This window comes from Micropterus salmoides, unplaced genomic scaffold, assembly GCF_014851395.1.
Source record: "Micropterus salmoides isolate LMB-PRFRI ecotype aquatic unplaced genomic scaffold, ASM1485139v1 Ms_hic_scaffold_8, whole genome shotgun sequence".
Lineage (NCBI taxonomy): Eukaryota > Metazoa > Chordata > Actinopteri > Centrarchiformes > Centrarchidae > Micropterus > Micropterus salmoides.
In genome coordinates, this window is record NW_024044570.1 from 10,907,445 (window position 1) to 10,928,896 (window position 21,452).

The 21,452-nt window shown below is 38.3% G+C and overlaps 2 protein-coding genes across 2 annotated transcripts; both read left to right on the plus strand.

Moving 5' to 3' along the window:
- Positions 1 to 670: 670 nt before the first annotated feature.
- Positions 671 to 16,183, plus strand: cat (catalase). Its single transcript, XM_038704976.1, has 13 exons — positions 671 to 831; positions 1,932 to 2,103; positions 2,456 to 2,566; positions 3,970 to 4,100; positions 5,957 to 6,061; positions 6,344 to 6,469; positions 6,565 to 6,756; positions 7,914 to 8,066; positions 8,540 to 8,678; positions 10,527 to 10,657; positions 11,573 to 11,680; positions 13,711 to 13,794; positions 15,073 to 16,183. The coding sequence occupies exons 1-13, from the start codon at positions 766 to 768 to the stop codon at positions 15,136 to 15,138; spliced, it is 1,584 nt and encodes a 527-aa protein (XP_038560904.1). The 5' UTR covers positions 671 to 765; the 3' UTR covers positions 15,139 to 16,183.
- A 2,323-nt stretch (positions 16,184 to 18,506) lies between these two features.
- Positions 18,507 to 21,232, plus strand: LOC119893049 (dispanin subfamily A member 2b-like). The gene is made up of 2 exons (XM_038704977.1): positions 18,507 to 18,808; positions 19,309 to 21,232. The coding sequence occupies exons 1-2, from the start codon at positions 18,587 to 18,589 to the stop codon at positions 19,507 to 19,509; spliced, it is 423 nt and encodes a 140-aa protein (XP_038560905.1). The 5' UTR covers positions 18,507 to 18,586; the 3' UTR covers positions 19,510 to 21,232.
- The last annotated feature ends 220 nt before the right edge of the window (positions 21,233 to 21,452 follow it).

The following is a 21,452-nucleotide window of genomic DNA, read 5'->3' on the forward strand; positions in this document are numbered from 1 at the left end:
TAATGAGCCAAAAAAAAAAAGGCTTAATATCAATTGATATGACAAAGGCCTTAAGGTGGATCTTGATTTATAATTTGTCTTTAAGATTCCTTGTATCAAATTTTAGTTTTAAGAACTGAATTACTTTTGTTTTGTTCTTATATGATGCATACTAAATTAAGCAAAGGTAAGTTAGTTGTCCAGGATAGAAACTCTATCTGTGAGGAATGGGGTTTTAGGGAGCAGATAGCTCATGTTTGCCCTGGGCTTTCAAGCAGGTTTATTTGAGTTTTTTTTTTTAACACTTTATTAACCACAAAAATATGATCAAGCAGTGAATATTATCAATATCACAAGACAATTATATGCATTATTAGACAAGGCAATACAGAAATGTAAATACTAAGCAGACTGGGACAAATAAAACACAAGTACAGAACAGGTTTATTTGAAATGGCAACATAAACATTTGAGCCTGTGTTAATGTGAGGTGTAGTGTTTTTCACTTTAAGGTGTGTCCACAAGTTTAGTATTATATATAAAGAGAATAAACAAAACTGCAGTGTGGTGCGCTGTGCAGCGCAGTGGCGCTTTCTCTTCGTATCAAAAGTAGGTCAGTTTCCTCCTTTCAGCCAATCAAAAGAGAAGGGGGCCGGAGGGGGCGGGACCATTGAGCAAAGTCCAGGAAGAGTTTTTCAGGCATTGGGAAGGATAGATAACGCTTTTCTCCGCAACGTCTACTGATCAGTGTGTGGTCTAAACGTCCAGTAGCGCTGACCAGTCGAGATGGCTGACAACCGAGATAAAGCTTGCGATCAAATGAAGATATGGAAGGAGCACAGAACTTCTCAGGTCTGTAGATGTCTTGCATTTGAGCAAGTGTTTTGTTCTGCGAAACGCTGCCTGGCTGGTTCGGGGATAAATGGGTGAGAGGTCGTTTGTGGCAGCCAGCTAACGTTAATGTTAACGTTAACAGCCAAAAACTAAAGCTAGCTTATTTTGCGAACTGTCGTTCAACACTGAAGCCTGACTTTGCATGTGTTATTTGTAAATAAAATACTTCCAAGTAGTAGTAGTAGTTGTACTGTTAACTGTTTGTTATAGGACCCTTTATAGTCGCTGTTAATGAAAGGGGCTCATTAGCAAACATGCCAACATTTGTTTGCTAACGCTAGATGCTAACTTTAAACTGGCCCCTGCCTTAAAGAAATCAAATGGGACGTTTCCAGTGATTAAATAAACACGCAAACATCTTTAAAAGCCCGAAGGAGAAGAATTCAGTGTGGGTACGAAGTAGGTCATATCCAGATGCATGAACTTCAACCCTGCTAGTTACATAAGAGCACATAGCTAGTGTCACCTTAAGTAAACCCACTTCATGTTTGTTTGCATTTTGTAACGTTACTTGAATCACTATTTTTTTATTTACGCTGTTTGCGCAGGTGTGCAGATTTCTAGGCAAGTCCAAATGTTTTTACTCATGTACAGCTGCGAAAATAATGAAGAGGGAACAATTGAATTTTGGTAGTTCATGTCATCTCAGCAAATTAATTTGGTGGACCCAGTTTTATAGTTTTAGCACGTTTGGTGCAAGGCATCAGTGCCAAGCCATTTGCAGAAATGTGCATGCAGTTACCTGCTTTCATAACCTAATTTCAGGCAGTCCACTCATCTGTTATGCAAACCTGTTGTCTCAGTGCCAAGTAGGAAGGGATTTTTAAGCATTAGCGTAAATTAGTTGGTTGATATTCTGTTTCTGCAAAAACAAGATCATATGAAGATGATTGCTTGGGCTCTCGGACCATCTAGTCATTTTCACTAAACAATTAAGCAATTTTATAAAAAAAAATAATCAACAGATCTTTTCTTAGCTTAATAATTAACGTAACATACATATATCTTGCATAAGTGAGGGTGTTTATTTTCTGTAACATGAATTCTGTTTGCAACAGAGGCCAGACACTCTGACCACAGGGGCTGGCCATCCTGTTGGAGATAAGCTGAACCTGCAGACTGCAGGACCGAGGGGTCCTCTGCTGGTCCAGGATGTGGTGTTCACGGATGAGATGGCCCACTTTGACCGGGAACGAATCCCAGAGAGAGTGGTGCATGCAAAAGGGGCAGGTGAGTGTTGGTTAGTAACCAGTCTCTTCTGTGTGGTGGATTCTGTGTCACCTCTATGTTGGCTTTATCAGGATGATATTACAGAGGTGCTACTGGAGAATTTTATATTTCTTAAAACTGAGAAATGTCGTATGATAAAATACCTGAGTGTTAATATGGATACCAAAACAATACCAAAACCATAAACGTGTGGGGGGGTTTTGTTGTTGTTTTTTTAAACCTTATTTTTAATCTAACAAAAGAAGTCAAGCTTGTGAAATAGACTAAGAATCTGACCGGACCTTTGATGTCAAATATGTGTGTTCTGATACAAATATGTGAACCACATTTTTATTTTTCCTCCATGACGCAGGGGCGTTTGGCTACTTTGAGGTGACTCATGACATCACTCGCTACTGCAAGGCCAAGGTGTTTGAGCATGTCGGCAAGACTACACCTATTGCTGTCCGCTTCTCCACTGTGGGTAAGAATAACCGTGTGTGATTCATACCATCACTGTTCCATTTAGATTAGCTTAGATTCACCACCTTTATTGCCATTATGCAGAGTACAACTACAGAGCTAATGAAATGCATTATGGATATTCTCTCTAAGATATCAAAAATATGTAGAATTTTTTTTATGGACATGTTTTTTCCCCCTAGATTTAACATCCTCACACATTGTCATGTTTCCTGCTGCTAATGTATTCTGCAGACATAGAATAAGCTTATAGAAAGACAAAGAGAAAAATTGGGAGAAACACAAATTAGCTTTTCTGCTAGTCCCTAAAGTCGCTGCAACATTTGTTTTAACCTCAATGTAGGTTGTCTTCACCCACACACACCGAGCGCCACACACCTCTCCACATAACAGTAATAACAAAGTAATAAAGTGCAGAGAGTGTCCTTACAGTTACTTTCTCTCAATCTCTGGCTATTTAAAAGGCGTTTTTGTTCAGTATACCCCCTCTTGCGCGAGCAATGATGATGCAGGGAATAGTGACAATTCTCTGACGAATCAGTAGTCTGCAGTATTTTTACATCACCTTTTGGTATTGCTTTAGCTTGTTATGAACCTCGGTGGAGGTGATGCCAAAAAACTTACCAGTTACCAAATTTTCCCAATGTAAAACCAAAGAAGGAGAGTCAGGTCGAGGTGAGTTGAGCTGGTACCATCCAGTTGAAAGGGGACTTTTTTGTCAATAAGGCAGATTCTGTTCTGCCTAAGGTGGTGTGTTCACTTCAGGTCTATCTGTTTAATGTTCTTTCTGTCATTGTTCTGCCCAATAAAAACGGTTTCTTTTAAATATACACAAATATAGACCATCTTAGTAGAATACACTTTTACAAGATAGTGTAGTAGTGCAGTTTATTTCAGATTAGTTCTCAAAGATATTATTTGTATCAGCTCTAAATTTTTTTTATATATATTTGAATAAAAGGACATCTGTAGTTGAACTACAACCTAATTTTATGGTTGTTGGTTGTTTGAAACTGGCACCACACTGGTTATCTCTCTTCAACAGGTGGGTTGTGCCCCGAGTATTTTAGTTTGGCACACTCATTGGCTCAGATGTTTTTTAAGATTAGTAGTTGTATCAAAAGGTGCAATGTGCCAATTACACTTACTGCTACACAACTACAAAGACCACGCCTTCTCCTCCAACTCAGACTTAGAAGTGTTTGCTTTAGCTGATCTGGTGGATGAAGATTCATTTGAATAAATGTTCTTTAGAGCTGCAACGAAAAGTTATTTTCAAAATTTATTATTTTCAGTTGTTTTCAGTGGATCGGCTAAATGCTTAATCGACTAATCATTGAAGCTCTAATTCAAAACAGTTGCTTGATTAATGATTGAATGATTAAAATTTGCATTTTATTTCAGCTGGCGAATCAGGATCAGCTGACACAGTGCGAGACCCCCGAGGCTTTGCAGTCAAGTTTTACACTGAGGAGGGCAACTGGGACCTGACGGGAAACAACACTCCCATTTTCTTCATCAGGGACGCCCTGCTGGTGAGTGGGTATAGTTGGTGTAGGAGCCAGAATTGGATTGGCATTAAATTATTACTGGAGGGCCACATGTTATTAAATAACATAATATTAAATCACTTAAACATGCAAATAAATGTGGCAACAGTTTGTGGAACTAGTTTCTCCAGTGGGCCCTATTTGATTCAAGATTCAAAGTGTTTATTGTCGGATGTTCAAATTTCCCTTTACACTGAAATTCTTACATTGCTGCCCACATTAAATTTCTACAATAAAATATATGTATAAATAAAAATACAATAAAAAATACGATCGACATATAAAAACTATTAACAAATATATACACTTCGTCGTCATGCAGGCAGACAAATTAAACAGTTGTGCAACTGATGAATTATATACATGTGAAAATTGTGCATGACGCAATGTGCAATAATAGTGCATTTAACATGTGTTGGTACAGTATAAAGATGGGCATGATTATGGAGTCCACACACCTATTAACTGTTAAGGAGTCTGATGGCAGTGGGGTAGAAGGAGTTCAGTCTTGTAGTCCTACATTTCACACTTCTGTACCTCCGACCCGAGGGTAGAAGTGTAAAAAGTTTGTGTTGGGGTTGGGTGGTATCCTTGATAATGGAGGCAGCTCTCCTGTGGACTCTTTGATGCTCTGCAGGGCGGGTAGTGGACTCCTGGCCACCTTTTCAGCTGTCTTCACCACTCTCTGCAGGCATTTGCGGTCCATAGCAAGATCAAGTGCTGCCATACCACACGGCTGGTCAGAATGCTCTCAACAGTGCACCTGTAGAAGTTGCTGAGGATCTTGGGTAACATACCGAACTGACATACTGAACTTCCTCAAGAAGTACAACCGCTGTTGAGCTTTCTTGACCAGCTGTGTGGCGTTCAGTGTCCAAGTGAGATCCTCGCTGACGTGGACACCCAGATATTTAATGCTACTCACCCTCTCTACCTCAAGCTCCCAGATTAACAATGGCTGATGAGGTCTCCTGTCCTTCCTCATGTCCACTATTATCTCCTTCATTTTGTCAGTATTAGAGGTTGTTGTCCTCAATCCATGCCACCATGCTGGCCACCTCCCTCCTGTAGGCTGCTTCGTCCCCGCCAGTGATGCATCCTATCACTGCGGTGTTGTCTTTTGGGAGGCAGCACAGTCATGAGTGAACAGGGTGTAGAGGATGGGGCTGAGGATGCATCCCTGTGGAGTGCCAATGTTTGTTAGAATGGTGGCTGAGGTTCTGTTGCCGATCCTGACTGACTGGGGCCTGCCAGTCAAAGACCAGGAGCTAGTCGCAGAGTGTGGGCTGCAGTCCAAGTGTAGACAGTTTGTGGGTGAGTTTGTGGGGGATGACTGTATTAAAAGCAGAGCTTTGAGCCAGATGAGCCTGTTAGTGGGGGGAGGTTTATTAGACCAGTGTGTGTGCACCTCCTCTCTGTGCTGTTGCTGGAGGTCTTGAAGTGGGTATAGAATATGTTGAGGTCCGGCAGGTTGGTTGTAGGGATGATCGTGTTGATGGTAGTCTTGTAGTCGGTGATGTGCTTGCAGGCCTTGCCACATCCGCCTGGGGTCAGCAGAAGAAGAGAAGTTGTCCAGCCTCTCTCTGTACTGCACATATTTTGCTGTCGAAATGACTAGTGGGTAGCATTGATTTCAGAACTTTTTGTACCCGCTAGTCATTTTGACACCAAAATGTGTAAAATAGGGCCCAAGTTTAAAAATATCAAAATTAAAAACTTTAAAAGCCATTTAAATTTATTGCAAAAACTCACATGGAAACCAAATTTGTACATCATACTGCAGCACAAAAATGACCATACACGTTTGATAACATTTGTGTCATCCCCTTTACCCCATGCAGTTCCCGTCCTTCATCCACTCCCAGAAGCGCAATCCCCAAACCCACATGAAAGACCCAGACATGGTGTGGGACTTCTGGAGCCTGAGGCCTGAAAGCCTGCATCAGGTAGCTGCTGCCGAGCCTGAGCCTGCGGTTGAAGACAGATTCTAGTCGAGTGTACAGAGAAATATTTCACATGGAAGATTTATAGTTAATGGCTCTTGATATGACTTGTTTATTAAAGATTAACAAAATATACTTTAGTAATGTAGTGTTTCAGTGTAATGTTGCTCTTCCATTATTTGCAATAATTTGCCTCATTGTCTTTATACTTGCAGTAATCGTTACCCAACAAGGCTGCATGTCTTGTCATTATCTTGTGTCTTCTGTCCCGTATCCCCTGTGCAGGTGTCTTTCTTGTTCAGCGATCGAGGTTTGCCTGATGGCTACCGTCACATGAATGGCTATGGCTCTCACACCTTCAAACTGGTCAATGCCGCTGGCGAATGTGTCTACTGCAAGTTCCATTACAAGGTCTGTTTGAGACCTGGTTCAACCCTCATTTAACTTTAATGTCCTGCATTGCTTAGTTATGTCCCATGTAATGTCCTATGCACATGTTTTTTTAGACTGATCAAGGAATAAAGAATCTGCCAGTAGAGGAGGCAGACCGCCTGGCTTCCACCAACCCAGATTATGCCATTGGAGACCTGTTCAACAACATTGCCAATGGCAACTACCCATCCTGGTCCTTCTACATCCAGGTTATGACCTTCAAGCAGGCCGAGAAGTTCCAGTTCAACCCCTTCGATCTGACCAAGGTAACACATCCCGCCACAGCAGAACAAGAAGTTCTAGATGAGAGACGTTTTTTTGTTGAAGAATTCAAGAATTTCACCAAGAGAGCGAATTGTAATATGGGTTATTGACATTATTAAAGAGGTCATATTATTCTCATTTTCAGGTTCAAACTTTTATTTAGGGGTTGTACCAGAACAGGTTTACATGGTTTAATTTTCAAAAAACACCATATTTTTTGCTGCAGATCCTCTTTTCACCCTGTGTTGAACGCTCCGTTTTAGCCACAGAGTGAGGCATCTTAATTGTATAAAATCTTTTTTCAGAGTTGCACATGTGCAGTTCCTAGGGAAGGACTACTAGCTAATCAGAAGCAGAGTAGGGCGGGTCCTGAAAAGCCGGTAAACATGACTTCGGTTCAGCTGTATATCCCTTACCAGCTTAGCAACATAGACTGGACAGAATTGTCAGAGTGGTGAGTTATTGATTTGTAACAACAAATGTATCTTGCATACGTAAAGTGTTAACTGTGCACTGTCTCTACATCACAGTAACAACTTGATGTCCACTGACTGCCTGGAGGGTAGCTAGTGTGGGGAGAGGAGAAGCAGCAGGCGGACGTCTTGTCACTGTGCGCTGCAGCTCAGTGTGTTTTTCCATCTGTGTTTTCGAGGGCTTGTCTGACTAGCCACTAGGCAAGCATTATGGCACTTATTTTCTAGTGAACATTACAATGACAGAAGTGAATGCCATTATCTGTCAGCCCTACTAATTAATTGCAGCATGGAACATCACTCTATTGCTGTCACCTGGTGAAGAAAATGACACAAGCCATTTTAAGCTGTTTCAAGCCATGACCACATATCACATTAAGTGTAGTATTGTTTAGTTCCCTATTTTATGAGTTTATAGAAAAGCTATTTAAAATGTGCATTCGGAGTATGTGTTCTTGGATGCATCATTTCTATATCGCTTTGTTTTGGATTGTGGTCATTATTTTTAGTTAGTTATGTTATGTTTTTAACTGTCCAGTTAATAAACGCAGATGTCAATTTTGAATGTTTATACAAAGAGGAAATGAGGTGATGTTACATACATGTAAAATACTTCCGTGTGTGGTGTTGTGCCATTAGAGCAGTAGGCCACAGTATTTTTCAGTTAATCGAGTTCTCCCATTCAGGTTTGGTCACATAAAGAATTCCCTTTGATCCCCGTGGGCAAAATGGTTCTCAACAGGAACCCAGTCAACTACTTTGCAGAGGTGGAGCAGCTGGCCTTTGACCCCAGCAACATGCCACCCGGCATCGAGCCGAGCCCCGACAAGATGCTGCAGGTAACACCGCAGCAGACTTTCTCTTGACATGTGTTTTGTTTTTTTTCAGTCAGATTGAATTGAAAAAAGTTAATAAATTATTAAATTGTAAATAAAAAGTGTAGCCTGCTGCCATTATTATATCTAAATGTGCATTAAAATCACAAAACTGCTAGTGACCAGAATATGTTGCTGTTTCAACAAAAAGGAAACATTTGTCCACTTTTGTACTACATCATGTCAGGATCTAATCACACTAATGTTGCCTGGACATGGAGGACACCGCAAATTTAATAAGTTAAAACTTTTTTTTTTCATTACTAAAAAAGACACCAATTCCAGTAAAAGGTTTTTCAGGCATCTGTGTGGTGATTTGTTGATATCCAAGTTTGGATGTTTTTATTCTCTCAGCAGAACTAAAGTAGGGCTAAATGCTTGAGAAACCTACAGTTTACCAATGCTCTGTCTTGTTTATTTCCTATGACTTTGTTTAGGGTCGTCTCTTCTCCTATCCAGACACACATCGACACCGGCTGGGAGCCAACTACCTGCAGATCCCCGTCAACTGCCCCTTCAGGGCACGTGTGACCAACTACCAGCGTGACGGTCCAATGTGCATGTTTGACAACCAAGGTAAGTAAGTCATAGTGCAGTCTGTGTGTCTGTTACTGTGCCTTCGTTTCTTTCTTCAAACGATAACAAGGACAGACACAAATGCTTAATTGTCAATTAATAGTGATGATATAACATACACAAGTACAAGACATTATTGTTTGTCAGAACATCAAAAGTAGTTAGTATAATCATTAGAACGCATATTTTTACTAATGTTTATGTCCTTCCTTTATGCAGACTACTTGGCACATTATTGACCTGTCAATTTTCAAGTCTGTCTTAAAACAAAAGGGAGGTGCCAGTATGTACATTGAAACAGGTTTGCTTGCTGTAATCATTCTTTCTGTTTGTACTAGCCATGAAAAGATATTTTCCTTCCTTCCAAAGAGGGAATTTTATACTAAAAAGCTTAATGAATATTGTGAAACTGTGAACCTATCCTTTTAATCAAGGGGAAGTGTGAGGTGGGCCTCCCTAGGGGGGGGCTCCAAACAGTTTCAGGGGAGGCCCGCAGTCTCAGGCTGCGTTCGAAAAGTGTTTTTTGCTTAAGGTTCCTAACTGAGTAAAGTGAACCGTAAGTATTTCAGTGGCAGCCATTATAAGAGTTGTTCGAATTCCCTAAAAGCTAAGGTAAGGTGCCTCAATGCTTCCTTTCATATCTCCTTTAGCATAGGGTACACCGGACCATCCTTTATGAAAGGAAAGGAGAGAATGCCATCCCACAATTCCTTGTGGTGGCAACATTTAAAGCGGCGCACGTTCTCAAACTCAAACAATAAAATCCATCAACCACATTTAGCAAGATCCTTGCAATACAGACGGGCATTATGATACTAAGACTGACAATTACCCCTGTCTTTTGGTTTGTTTTCTTTTGGCTTTTTTGTAATTTAATACTAATACTTAATACTTTCAACACCGTTTTATGTTTTGGGTTGTTGAAATAAGCCATTAAGTGTTTTCTACAATAAAAAAATAAATCGCCAACCATGACAGAAAAAGGAGCTTGATCACCATGTAAGTTACCATTGGCTATTAAGCCTTTTCTCTCTTATGCCATAACTTGCTAATATGCATATATCTTAAACTGTCAACAATAACTGAGACCCAAGCGAGCTGTTACTGGTCTTGTAACACGATCAATGTGAGGCTAATGTTGCAGCGTGTAGCCTCACGTTATGTACTGCAGCCTTCAGCAAATTAATTTTATTTCAGTCACAGATGCTGACAGCCTCGCCTTAATAAAGGCAAGGATCAAGCTGGGTAACTTCTACAGCAGGCTAGAGCAGTCGGATTCTCTGAGCCCTGTGGTCCTCTTTTCCTAAGTCCTTATGGATTCTCCTTTACATCTTGCCTAACCTCCTTTCCTTGACCTCGATGGAAAACGTCATGAGGTCAATGAGGCCTTTTTTCGACCGCGGCCCCAGACTTTGAAAAGCCCTGCTTTAATCCTTTCACTCCAATACAATACCAAGAGTTGTCCACTAGATGTCAGTATTTGGATGTATCAAATGCATTGGCACAATTAACCTTTAGCGGCACACTTTATTCATAGTGGTTCAGTGCTTTTCGCAAGCGATTCCATCACTAAAAAGCAGGTATATGAGAAGGAATGTTTTCATTTGCCCAGTGTATACAAACTCTGTTCAATATATGATCACTTAACACAGTCATCTGCACCATGCAAAACACTTACCTGAAAAGTTTAACACAGCATTTACAACATGCCATCGTGACTGATGTGTCTGGCATCAGATTTACTCATTATAAGTAAGCTTTTCTTTTGTTGTCTTTTGCAGAATTGAACCCACAGAATTAGTTTTCTTCCTGCCCCACTCACCAGTGTTTGGTCTGTCTGGCCTCTAGGTGGAGCTCCAAACTACTATCCCAACAGCTTCAGTGCCCCAGAGACCCAGCCTCAGTGTGTGGAGTCCAAATTCAAGGTGTCTCCAGATGTGGCACGTTACAACAGTGCAGATGAAGACAATTTCACACAGGTGCAGATAACATCACACTTCAGTAGGCCTGTTTTCTGTGACCAGGACATTTATGTACATAATAGTTGAATAAATTTGTTTGATTTGTATATTACATATGTTCCTGTTAATTAAGTCATACATCTCACATCAACAGTCATGTCAATTTGCAAACAATATACAATATGTTTAAATATGGGGACAGGTCTCCTAAATCCTTGGGTCCATCACTCTGATTTAATCAAAAACAGTAACGCTAATTAAAATCTTCAACTCTTCTCTACTAAATAACGTGTAACAATGACTATTCTATAGAAATTTATTTAAAAACGAAATATTTTTTACAGAATTAAGTGTGACTTTTTAAAGATTTGTTTCCCCCGAGCCTAAAAAAAAAATCTTTCTGGTTTTCCAGCCTGGAACTCTACTTGTTCCCTCACTACTTTCACAAGTACTGTTTTATGCAAGTGCAAGCAGCGGTTTCCAGCAAAACAACGGTGTAAAACCCACTGTATGCTTCCTGCCCAGCACCAAACAGACAGACAAAGTTAGCAACTAGGAGGTGTAGTACTTAGCAACAGAAGAGCCAGATATTAAGAAGTGGAGACCAAAAACAGAACTAACACAAGTGAATATTGGACTTTAGATTTGTTGTATGAATGTATGAAAATTTTGCTCTGTTTGCCCCTCCACCCTACCACTACCGTTGCAATTAAAAAGACAGTAATACAAATAACATAATTTATTATCCACATGTCTGGGTAAAGGGGACAGTAAGTCGTATTTACAGTACACTATACTGGCAGGGCACCAATTGGTTTGTTGAAATAGTTGCTTTTTAAACTGCAATTTGTGTTTTGACCTTGTAATTGAAATAATCTCATTCTTATTTATGCACTTTGTACAGGTTCTCAACTTTTTTTGTGTGTATTGCAGGTTCGTACCTTCTACACCCAGGTGCTGAACGAGGAGGAGCGCCAGAGACTTTGCCAGAACTTGGCAGGGGCCCTGAAGGGAGCCCAGCTCTTCATCCAGAAACGCATGGTGAGTCCACAACACCTAATTGTCTTTCATGCTGCCGTGCTTCTATTATATGCCGTGCTTTAAGTCCCTTCTTAAAACATACTTTTATAGGAGAGCCTTTCCCGATCTTATTTGACTTTATTTTATCCCTTTTATTTTATTGTATTTTACTAATTTTATATTATCTATATTTTAGTCTTTTCAATGTTTTCATGCTTTTATCTTGTATTGTTTTGTATTATTGTCTCTTGGGTATTATTGTCTTTACACTTGTTAAAGCACTACAAATAAAGATTATTATTATATAAAAAAGTGGTATTTTTGAGTGAATGACCATGTCAAAGAGTTTCCACAAAAGGAAATGCACTATAAATCAATTGACATGTACTTATGTACATATTAATATCAAAGAAAATAAATATCTTTTTATCTTTATCTTTTTCAAAGAATGATGGTTAACATTTGGGTTGGTGCCAATTCCATGCAGTCAGAGTTGCTTTGTGAATAAACCACCAGTTTTTTTGACTAACAGTGTGCCAGCTCTCAGGAAATGTGGTTAGTAACTCACATGGCAGTTTGAAAGTGCTTTACAAACATTCAAACTTTAAGGGACTTTAAAACACTGAATAAAAGCAAATTTGAGCATGTATACAGTCTTAAAATAATTATAAATATATAATGAATGAAAGAAAATAAAGTAAAATAAAAAGCAAAAATACAAAATAAAAAGCACTAAACACATAGAAAGCAGAAAAATTTATAGGGTTTTGAGCCTGCTTTTAAAACCGTGAATTGGGGAATGCCTTAGATCGCAGAGTTTCCCATGCTTTGATTTATATGTGGCGGCTCACCACCATATCAACGCTGATCGCCACATATTATTATTATTATTATTATTATTATTATTTTTTTTTTTTTACTATTTAAAATTGGTAAAGTCGTATTTGATTGTAAAGCTCCATGCAGCGCATATACTTGCCTCCCCTCTCTTTCTCAAATACATTGACCATGGACCCATCTGTGAAAGCCCCTCCTCTTTCAGCACAATTTGAATCGAAACATGATCATGCGCTGGAGTAAGGATTGTTTCTGATCGTGAACACTGCTGCACAAAACTAATGTATGCAAGTTAACTCTGACAAGTTAGTCTATCTGTTCTTAAGACAGCACAGTCAATCACCCACCTTCAAATAACGTATTATTACACTGTATACAGCAGGTTAGCAGTATATTTGAGGGATAAGTCATTCAGTGATTTCTAAGGTTCTGGATGTTTTTGTTGTGCATTGCCGAAACAGTGACTGAAACAGTTTTGTCACTATCGAGTTGTAGAAAGTTTTGGGATATAGTTATTAAACTAGTCAATGCACTGACTCAGTTTTCCAACAGATTTGAAGTTGTCAGGGGAAGGTGATTATGAGTATCCTCTGTGTAGTCATGGTAAAGAGATTTTAATATGACCAAGAATTGAATTTCAACCTAATAAAATAACATTTAAAGAGTCCATTCTTACATTTAGTTTTTTCTTTCTCATCTCCCTCACCCACCCTGTCAACGACTCAAACCCCTGTGGTTAATTTTAGATGTTTGTAAAGCTTTCTGTTCCTGCTTAAGTTTGCACTGCGGTTTTCACTTTGCACAAAGATTTCCACCACAAGTTACTTTCTCACAGTTTCTCAGTTTATTTCTAAAGCCCCTAAAAACTTGGCTTCAGAAGTAACAATAACTTTAAATTCAACCATCAGTTATTAAAAAATACCTTAAGATATCTTATTGTCTTTTTTTTAAATTGTTTAACACTCAAAATCTTAGTTACTCTGCTTTTATCCGGACTGTGTCGGTGTGGCAGATTTGATAGACAGTGACCAAACAATCCAACTGTCATCAGATTCGGATTGAAATGTTGCTAAATACAGATTGTTGCACGAAGACGTGAATAGAGAAGCCCAAGCAAGAAGACCATAGAATATAAAAGAAATTCAGAGATCTCTCATTAGAAATTTAAAAAAGATTGAGAAAATATGTGTGTCATTGTCTGGTTCATCATGCAGGTCGAGAATTTGAAGGCTGTCCATCCAGACTATGGAAACCGAGTTCAGGCTCTTCTTGACAAGTACAATGTGGAGGCCCAGAAGGTAAAAAAAGAAAAGTCTCTATCTAGTGTTAAGTTGGTATACTGTTTCTCTTAGGGATATCACTGTGGTCAGTCTGTCCGTCCAACCACCTCTGTGGTCCAGAGTTGCCATAAAACTTGTTACTCATTACCTATTGGATGGATTGCCACGAAATTTGGTAGAAACATTCGTATTCCCCAGAAAATGAGTCTGTGAAAATGTTGGAGATTCCCTTACTTTCTAATACTGTGATTTATGACCAAATACTCTAACTAATGGCTCTCCTTTACAAATGGTAGCATGCCAACACACTACTCCGAGATTGCTAAAATAGCAACGTTACCTGCTAAACGTTAATGTGTTAGCATTTTCATTGTAAATATGTTAGGATGCTGTGTTTCTTCTATTGCTCTCTTTCAAAACATGATGGTGTATTTAGCTCAAAGCAGCACTTTGCCACCACCCGTTTCCTGTCCACGTGACTACTGTCACATAGATTGGTCATCCCTAAATTTAGTTGGGCTAAAGATGTCCTTATTTGGCCCTTTCATTTCTCCTTGCTGACCCTTCTCTCCCATTGACTCATAGTCCGTTAGGCCCATCTCATAATTAATTTTACAATCAGAAGATCAATTCAATTTATTCATCTTCAGTATCAGTAAGAGATCCTGATTTTCAATCATCATCATATCATGTTTATACCAAATATCTTTCTTTTAATCATTATTCAATATATTGCTTCTTATAGCATTGTTAAGCTCTGTGTTTTGCAGATGGAAGTACGTTGCACTTCCTTTTTCTCACTCACTGTTGTTACTAAAGGGAGAAAGGCTCTAGTTTTCTTCTTTGCAATGTAATAGCAAGAGCTTTGGGATCTCAACTTATTTGACTATCCATAACATTCAAAGAAACCTGTATTTCTAGACTGTCAAAATACTGGTTTCATAATTATCTTCCATTTTTGAAAGCACTCCAATCTGTGGTTAGTAAATATGGAAATTAAACATTTTCTTGAATAATATTAAGCATAAACAAAGTGAAGTTATACCACTGTTTTTTTTTAAAAGGGAGCCATTTGAAATGGATAAGATAAGACTTCATTGATACCTGGAGGAAAATTCAGTTATCTCTTGCCTCATGGAGAGAGCATGAGGGGTGTAGAATACAGAAATGTCAGAATTTTCCTGGCACAATGCTCAGGACCAGTTTGTCCAGGGTTTCTTTGTTATTTTATAATAACACCAGTTTATTGGTTACTTCAGCTAATACTATTTCTCTCTCTCTCTCCCACTTTCTCAGAACACAACTACCCATGTTTACAGCCGTCCAGGAGTCTCGGCTGTCGCTGCGTCCTCTAAGATGTGATGCCTTAAATTTCCACTGGGGGAGCCCCTTCATTTATCTAAGAGCAGATACTGATACATACTGATAACCAACTGCTACTACCAGTAACAAAATTTGACTTAACTTTCCAATTACCATCGGTGACAAGACTGAAATACTAACCATGTAGAATGTGGGATGGGGTTGGTTCATTTTTAATTCAGTCAATGCAGACGATTTTCTCAAATTTCTCATAGCTAGCAATATTCAGGAGGCTCTTGATGTCTGATAAAACACTGTGAGGTAAATGTGTCTTGATTGAACAGCTGTTTTGGAAATATTCACCAGGATTAGTTTTTTTCCAATTTAAAACCACCACAGTGTTTAATTTTGACTGTTGACTGGTTATACCAGAAACATAGCTAATTTGATTGCTTGACTTTTACCACATAAAGCCTTTAAAATAATTTAAATGTATTAGATTGCATTAAAATCATTTGACTCTATCTGCTGCCAAGTACAATGAGTTAATCAATTCCAAAAATGCCTCTGTGTGTGTGTGTGTGTGTGTGTGTGTGTGTGTACTAGGTTGTTGTGATGATGTAAATTGGTGGTAAATCTACACTGACTAACAAGTTCTGACCTAAAATGGTATTAACTTTGAGAGGAGCCTAATTATGTGTTGTTAGCCACTTTCATCCTGGGAAGAGACCCTGAAGATCCCAAACAGGATGCAAACAATAAAATGTATCACTGTCCAATATGAATCACCCATGTAACCTGCTATGGTTGTGTGTTTTTAAACTATTCTGTATTTAGTGCCTGTATTAATTCATTTGAAATTCATTTGAAATCTTATCAGCAGCTTTTATTTGTCTCCATTTCATCTGTTCCAGCTATCTTTTAACCCTTTCAGTCCCAGGACAAAAACAGTTTTTCCTACTTGCATTTATGTGCCTCTCTTAGTAGCTTCAAATATGGATGTATTGCATGATTTATATATTAAGTGAAAAGTTGCAAGATTTATAATGTAGTGTTAAGGTTTCAAAAATTATAACTCATAATATAATGGAATATTAACAACTAATCAGTGATGTTGGTGAGGTTTTTGGTAAAACTGACAAGAACTAGCTTAAAACAGCCTCATTATTGATAACAAATGAAAATGAAATGGTGAAAATTGATAGAGTAAGTGTAGTGCACCTCTACACTGCTGCAAGCAGGTTTTGTTCGTTTGTCCTGAATTTTTACACTGCGCTGTTATTCTTAACACAGCATTACGTTCATACAGCGGCCTTGGTGATTTTAGACAGGAGATCTTAATTAAATAAAGGGATAGTTTCTTAGATGTAGCCCATCTGTAGGCTATAATTGAATTATCTTAAGTGTATTCACATGTGTTCAAAAACTACAGAGCCTAAACCGAGAAAGAAAAATCCTAGATGAAAGTGTCAAATTTACAATAACAAAAATCGGTAATTCTCTGAAATTAAGGTCTAAAAAAAATCAAAAATCACTGGTATTTTCTTCTAAATACGCCCAATCCACGGCAAAGTCTCTAAGGTGCATGATAGTGACTGTAGGCTAAACCGCACGAGTGTTACCTCACTGCAAAATCCGATTGCTAAATCTAACTGGATTCATACACTGCAGAGGTTTGTGTGATGTTGCAGCCTTGCAAAGTGAAGTTTCTCTCATAAATGTATGACTGCAATGTCAGAGAATATTCAAGTCTTTTACTTTACTTTACTTTAATTAAATTTTGTGTTGGATTATTGTCGCTGGCTCCTTTTTTTTTTTTATTACAATGGACCTTATGTGCAGTTGTACCTTTACTTTTTAATCATATTACACATAAAATAAGAGCCCATAAAATACATAATAGAGATTTGAACTACACTAACAACACTGGGAAAATAATTAGGCTACAAATTTACTCAATGCGATGCCAACAAGCCTACCTGACTTTGTCGGCCGCTACAATATTAGATTTAGCCGTTAACTCTTTACATTCATCATGTCCTGACACAATGAACGTGCTTTCTTCTGGAGAAATACGGAGCATGCGCCGTTGCGGAAAAACTCTGCCTGCACGGCCGAACACGCACCTTTTATGCGAACGCGCACCAACTCCAATTAAGGGTTAACACCGTCTCAACTCACCAACATTCTCGTAATAGCCTACCGTTTAACACCAGTTTAGGCTCTCAGAGTTTGATTGATAACCCTGAGTTACCTCTGGTTAGGTTGAACTCCCTGTGTAGTACAAGCCACAGGCCTATTGATATCATTGGAAAGCATGATACCAATTGTTTCCAAGCCTGGCTTAAAATGAGCTGGACGCCCACTGTGACTGATGAGGTGAAAGGTTTGCATCTTCGGGTTGCATCTTCATGGATCTTTTGACACAGCATGTGGAGTGGAACTGAAATGTAATTCAGGGAATCGACTAAAACCATTTTATTGTAATGTGCAGGTTTGATGAAACAGCAGCAAAACAGATTTAATCTGACATTAGTGGGTTTAGTGGGTTTCCTGTTTCTCTCTTTGAGCCAAATGTTTCCCAATCACCTTTAGTAAAACAAGACTAAGGCTTCCTCCCAAGTATGCTAATTCTATACACTATACTTGATAGTATACTGTTTTAGCAGTAAGAATACAAAAATATCAACACATTTTACTATTCTATACTAACAGGAAATAACAGTATAATAATGAGGGGAGATATTCATTGTGTACATAGAGGAACTGATAGCAAGACTTTAATTCCTAATGTGGGACATTAACTTGAGTACAACAAAAACATGTAAGGCAAGTTTCACACTGAAATTCATAATCTTTATACAAGTACATGAATAATTTTTGTTAAGATTTTCTTCTCTATTGTTAAAATACCTTTTACTATCACTATGCTCATTGTTATTGTTAATTGTGTGTAATTGCTTAATTTACTGTACATTTTGTATTGTTGTTTCATTTGCCTGATATGTTCAGATTCAAAACTTTAGAATCACCAACCTAAGGTGTGAGATTTTTACTGTATGTGAACTCAGTGGGATTTAAACTAGTAGCTTTATGCTCTAACAAACAGAGCCACAAAGGTGCACTTCAATGATTAGAGTATGTACAATACTGTAAAATAAACTACATGATTACCATCCACAATTATTGTTATAGTATTTGTTGCATTTGATTAGACAAAACCTACATGTTGCAATACTGTAAAATACAGTTAAAATTTGTTTCTACAATCAATGATTGTAAAAAATGTCTTCATTGATCACAACTTGATTACATATAGGATAGATATTATGGAAATGATTGATACTTCAAAAAGTCAAGTGTGGTTAGCTTGGTTTTACCTCATTGGCTCTTGGTGGAATAAAAGGCTGGTGCTAACCTCCAAGAGCTTTAAAAGGAAGTCAACACAGTGACAGTTCTTGCACACTTTCTTGCAACCTACACTCTAAACTACTTTAAGCTGACAACGATGAATCCTATAGGTCACCCGGCTGATGCTGTTCCGTTACAGGGAAGGTATGATGGGCAGTTTGTCCAGCCTGGACAGCCTGGAGGACCTACAGTGGTTCAGTACACCACTGTGAACATGACCACTGAGCCCCCCAAGGACCACATCATCTGGTCTCTCTGCTGCTTTTTGTACTCAAACCCGTTCTGCCTCGGACTGGCAGCTCTCATCTTTTCTATCAAGGTGAGTGAGTGACAGTTCTCAATATCCAATTTCTATTTATTATTAAAGAATAGTAAAAAAAGAGAATTTTAGCAAAAACAGTTCTTAGTGGAAAAAAACGAAGGGTTTGCCAACTTCTTTAGGAAGACTGAGACATTTTAATAAAACAATTGAATGCCAAAATGTACATGAATAAATTTGATAAAAGCACAACGACAACAACAGATACTTTAAATGTGTTAGGAACTCTGTTGGACATTCTTCAATATGAAGAATCAGAGGTAGAACAATTATAAAAACACCCCAACAATATGTAAATAAATATAATAAAATTATAAATTTATCACATTTTCAGCATAGAAATACAAGAATCTAAAGCGTTTGCAGGAGATCATGAGATTGAGCCTATGCTGAACATTAGAAGTTTAGGTTCCCTTGAGGTCGATCATGAATGAGCAATGAATGGAGGTAAAACAATGCTATGAATCCACTTTTAAAATCAATATACTTTGGTCCTTCAGGCCAGGGACCGGAAGGTGGTTGGAGATCTGGAGGGTGCCCGACACTACGGCTCAACTGCCCGCTGTCTCAACATCTGGGCCACTGTCCTGGCTTCCATCGCGATCTCCATTTGCATTATTATACTGATTGTCAGTGCTGTACAGGCAAATCAAATGTACAGACACTACAATACCAATTACCATTACAATTACAGAGGTTAAATTTCAAAAGTGTTAAATGAGTAGCTTGCTGCTGTGGCTTGGTGATCCTTGTGTTTCTCTACTTCATGCTCATGGCACTATTTGTAACTTTTTATACATTTTTAGTAATATCCTCAAGCAAAACAGATTCACATTTTTATTGGTGTTACAAAAGTCTTAAAAGGAACTCCTGCTCAACTACAACGACTTTTTACCCACTAGCTTCCTTAAAACAGTTTTGAGAAGCCTAATCAAAGAACTAAGAGTCAAGCCAGAATCTTGAACCTATCTCGGACTCAGATTTAAATGTCAACAGTCGCATCATCTTTATCTGCTTACTACCATCTAAAAATATTGCTAGAATCAGAGGATGACTGTGCAAGCAAGACCAAGAAAAGCTTACCAATGCCTTTATTTCCAGTAGATTAATGTCAGACTTTTCCTGTCTGCGAGAACCATGTCTTAGCAATTGTTTCTGCAGCACAGTTTTATTTGTCAATAAATTAAAGTTATAATTTCCGTTGAGTAACTTTTCTGAAATCTGCTTGTGAGATTTTGAGAGAAAAAAAAGAATGTTTTTGTAAACACACTGGCATTATTTCCACAATTATAGTTTTACCATGTATTAAACTTTTTCATTTTAATGTAAAGTTTGATCAAATGGCAGAATAACAGATGTAACCTATGAGTGAGCTTGTGAGCTTGTCTGCAGGGCTTTATCTGTTAAGTCCTTGTATTAGCATAGAAGGGACACGGCAAATTGATTTTACAATCTCTTCTAGTTTTTACACTTATTTCCGCTCATTTGTGTTCTTTGTGATCTTTGATCTAGCCATAGCTAACCACACGCTACCACCCCTAGAAAAAAAGACAGACCTCATTTCTACATGCCCTTTTAATAAGGTCAGAAGTGAACATTACAGTTTTATCCAAAGCGACTTACAGTTATATGTCACACACCTCTGGAGCAACTAGGGAAGTGGGTTGCTTAGGGCTGCATTGGCGGATGTGTTGCAGAATTAAACCTTGATCTCCTACACCAAAGGCATGTGTCTTATCCGCTGCTCAAACGCAACCCCTTCCTATCTGGCTGGTCGTCTTCTGCATGTTGGAAAATTCAAAGGAGTAAAAAAAAGCATCATCACCCCAGAAATAACTTGGTATGGATGACAAAATTTAATCCCATTAGCAATAAAACACTTTTATCTTCAATCTTAATTCATCCACCTATTGCCTTGATGTTTTACCCACTAGCTTCCTTAAAACAGTTTTGAGCAGCCTCAGAATCTTGAACCTATCTCGGACTCAGATTTAAATGTCAACAGTCACATCAGTCACATAATCTTTATCTGCTTACTACCATCTAAAAATATTGCTAGAATCAGACGATGACTGTGCAAGCAAGAGTAGTAAACAAAGGTTAGCTCTCATGAACGCGCTTAAATCGGGCATCACAAACAAGGACCCTATGAAATTCATGATATTACCTACAGTTATCTATATACAACTAAATTAAGTTAAGTATAGTGTATTATAATCCTTGTGCCTCATCAAAATGCAGGGAGAAATATCAAGATTTTAAAGCATATAATGCAGAGAATCTTGCTTCCTCTTGTGTTGGAATGACTGGGAAATATGGGTTGTGGGTGATTCAGTGTGGGTCTATGTATGCTTTTTCTTAACTTTGATTAAACTGTCTTATAGTAAATAATAATGACAATTAAACTTTCTCAGTAACAAGCTGTTTCAAATGTGTGAGTGGTTATTTACTTTATTCGTTCTTGTTTTAAAACTCAGTAACAAAATATTTACAAATGCATGAGTGATTATTTAGGCTACTCTTCTCGTGCTTCTGTGGCTCTTAAGGATGTGAAATAGGCTAAATGAGCAGATAGCATGCACAAAGTCTAACTATTTAGGCCTATTTAATATTTGTAACTAGCCTACATCGTGGTTTTTATTTT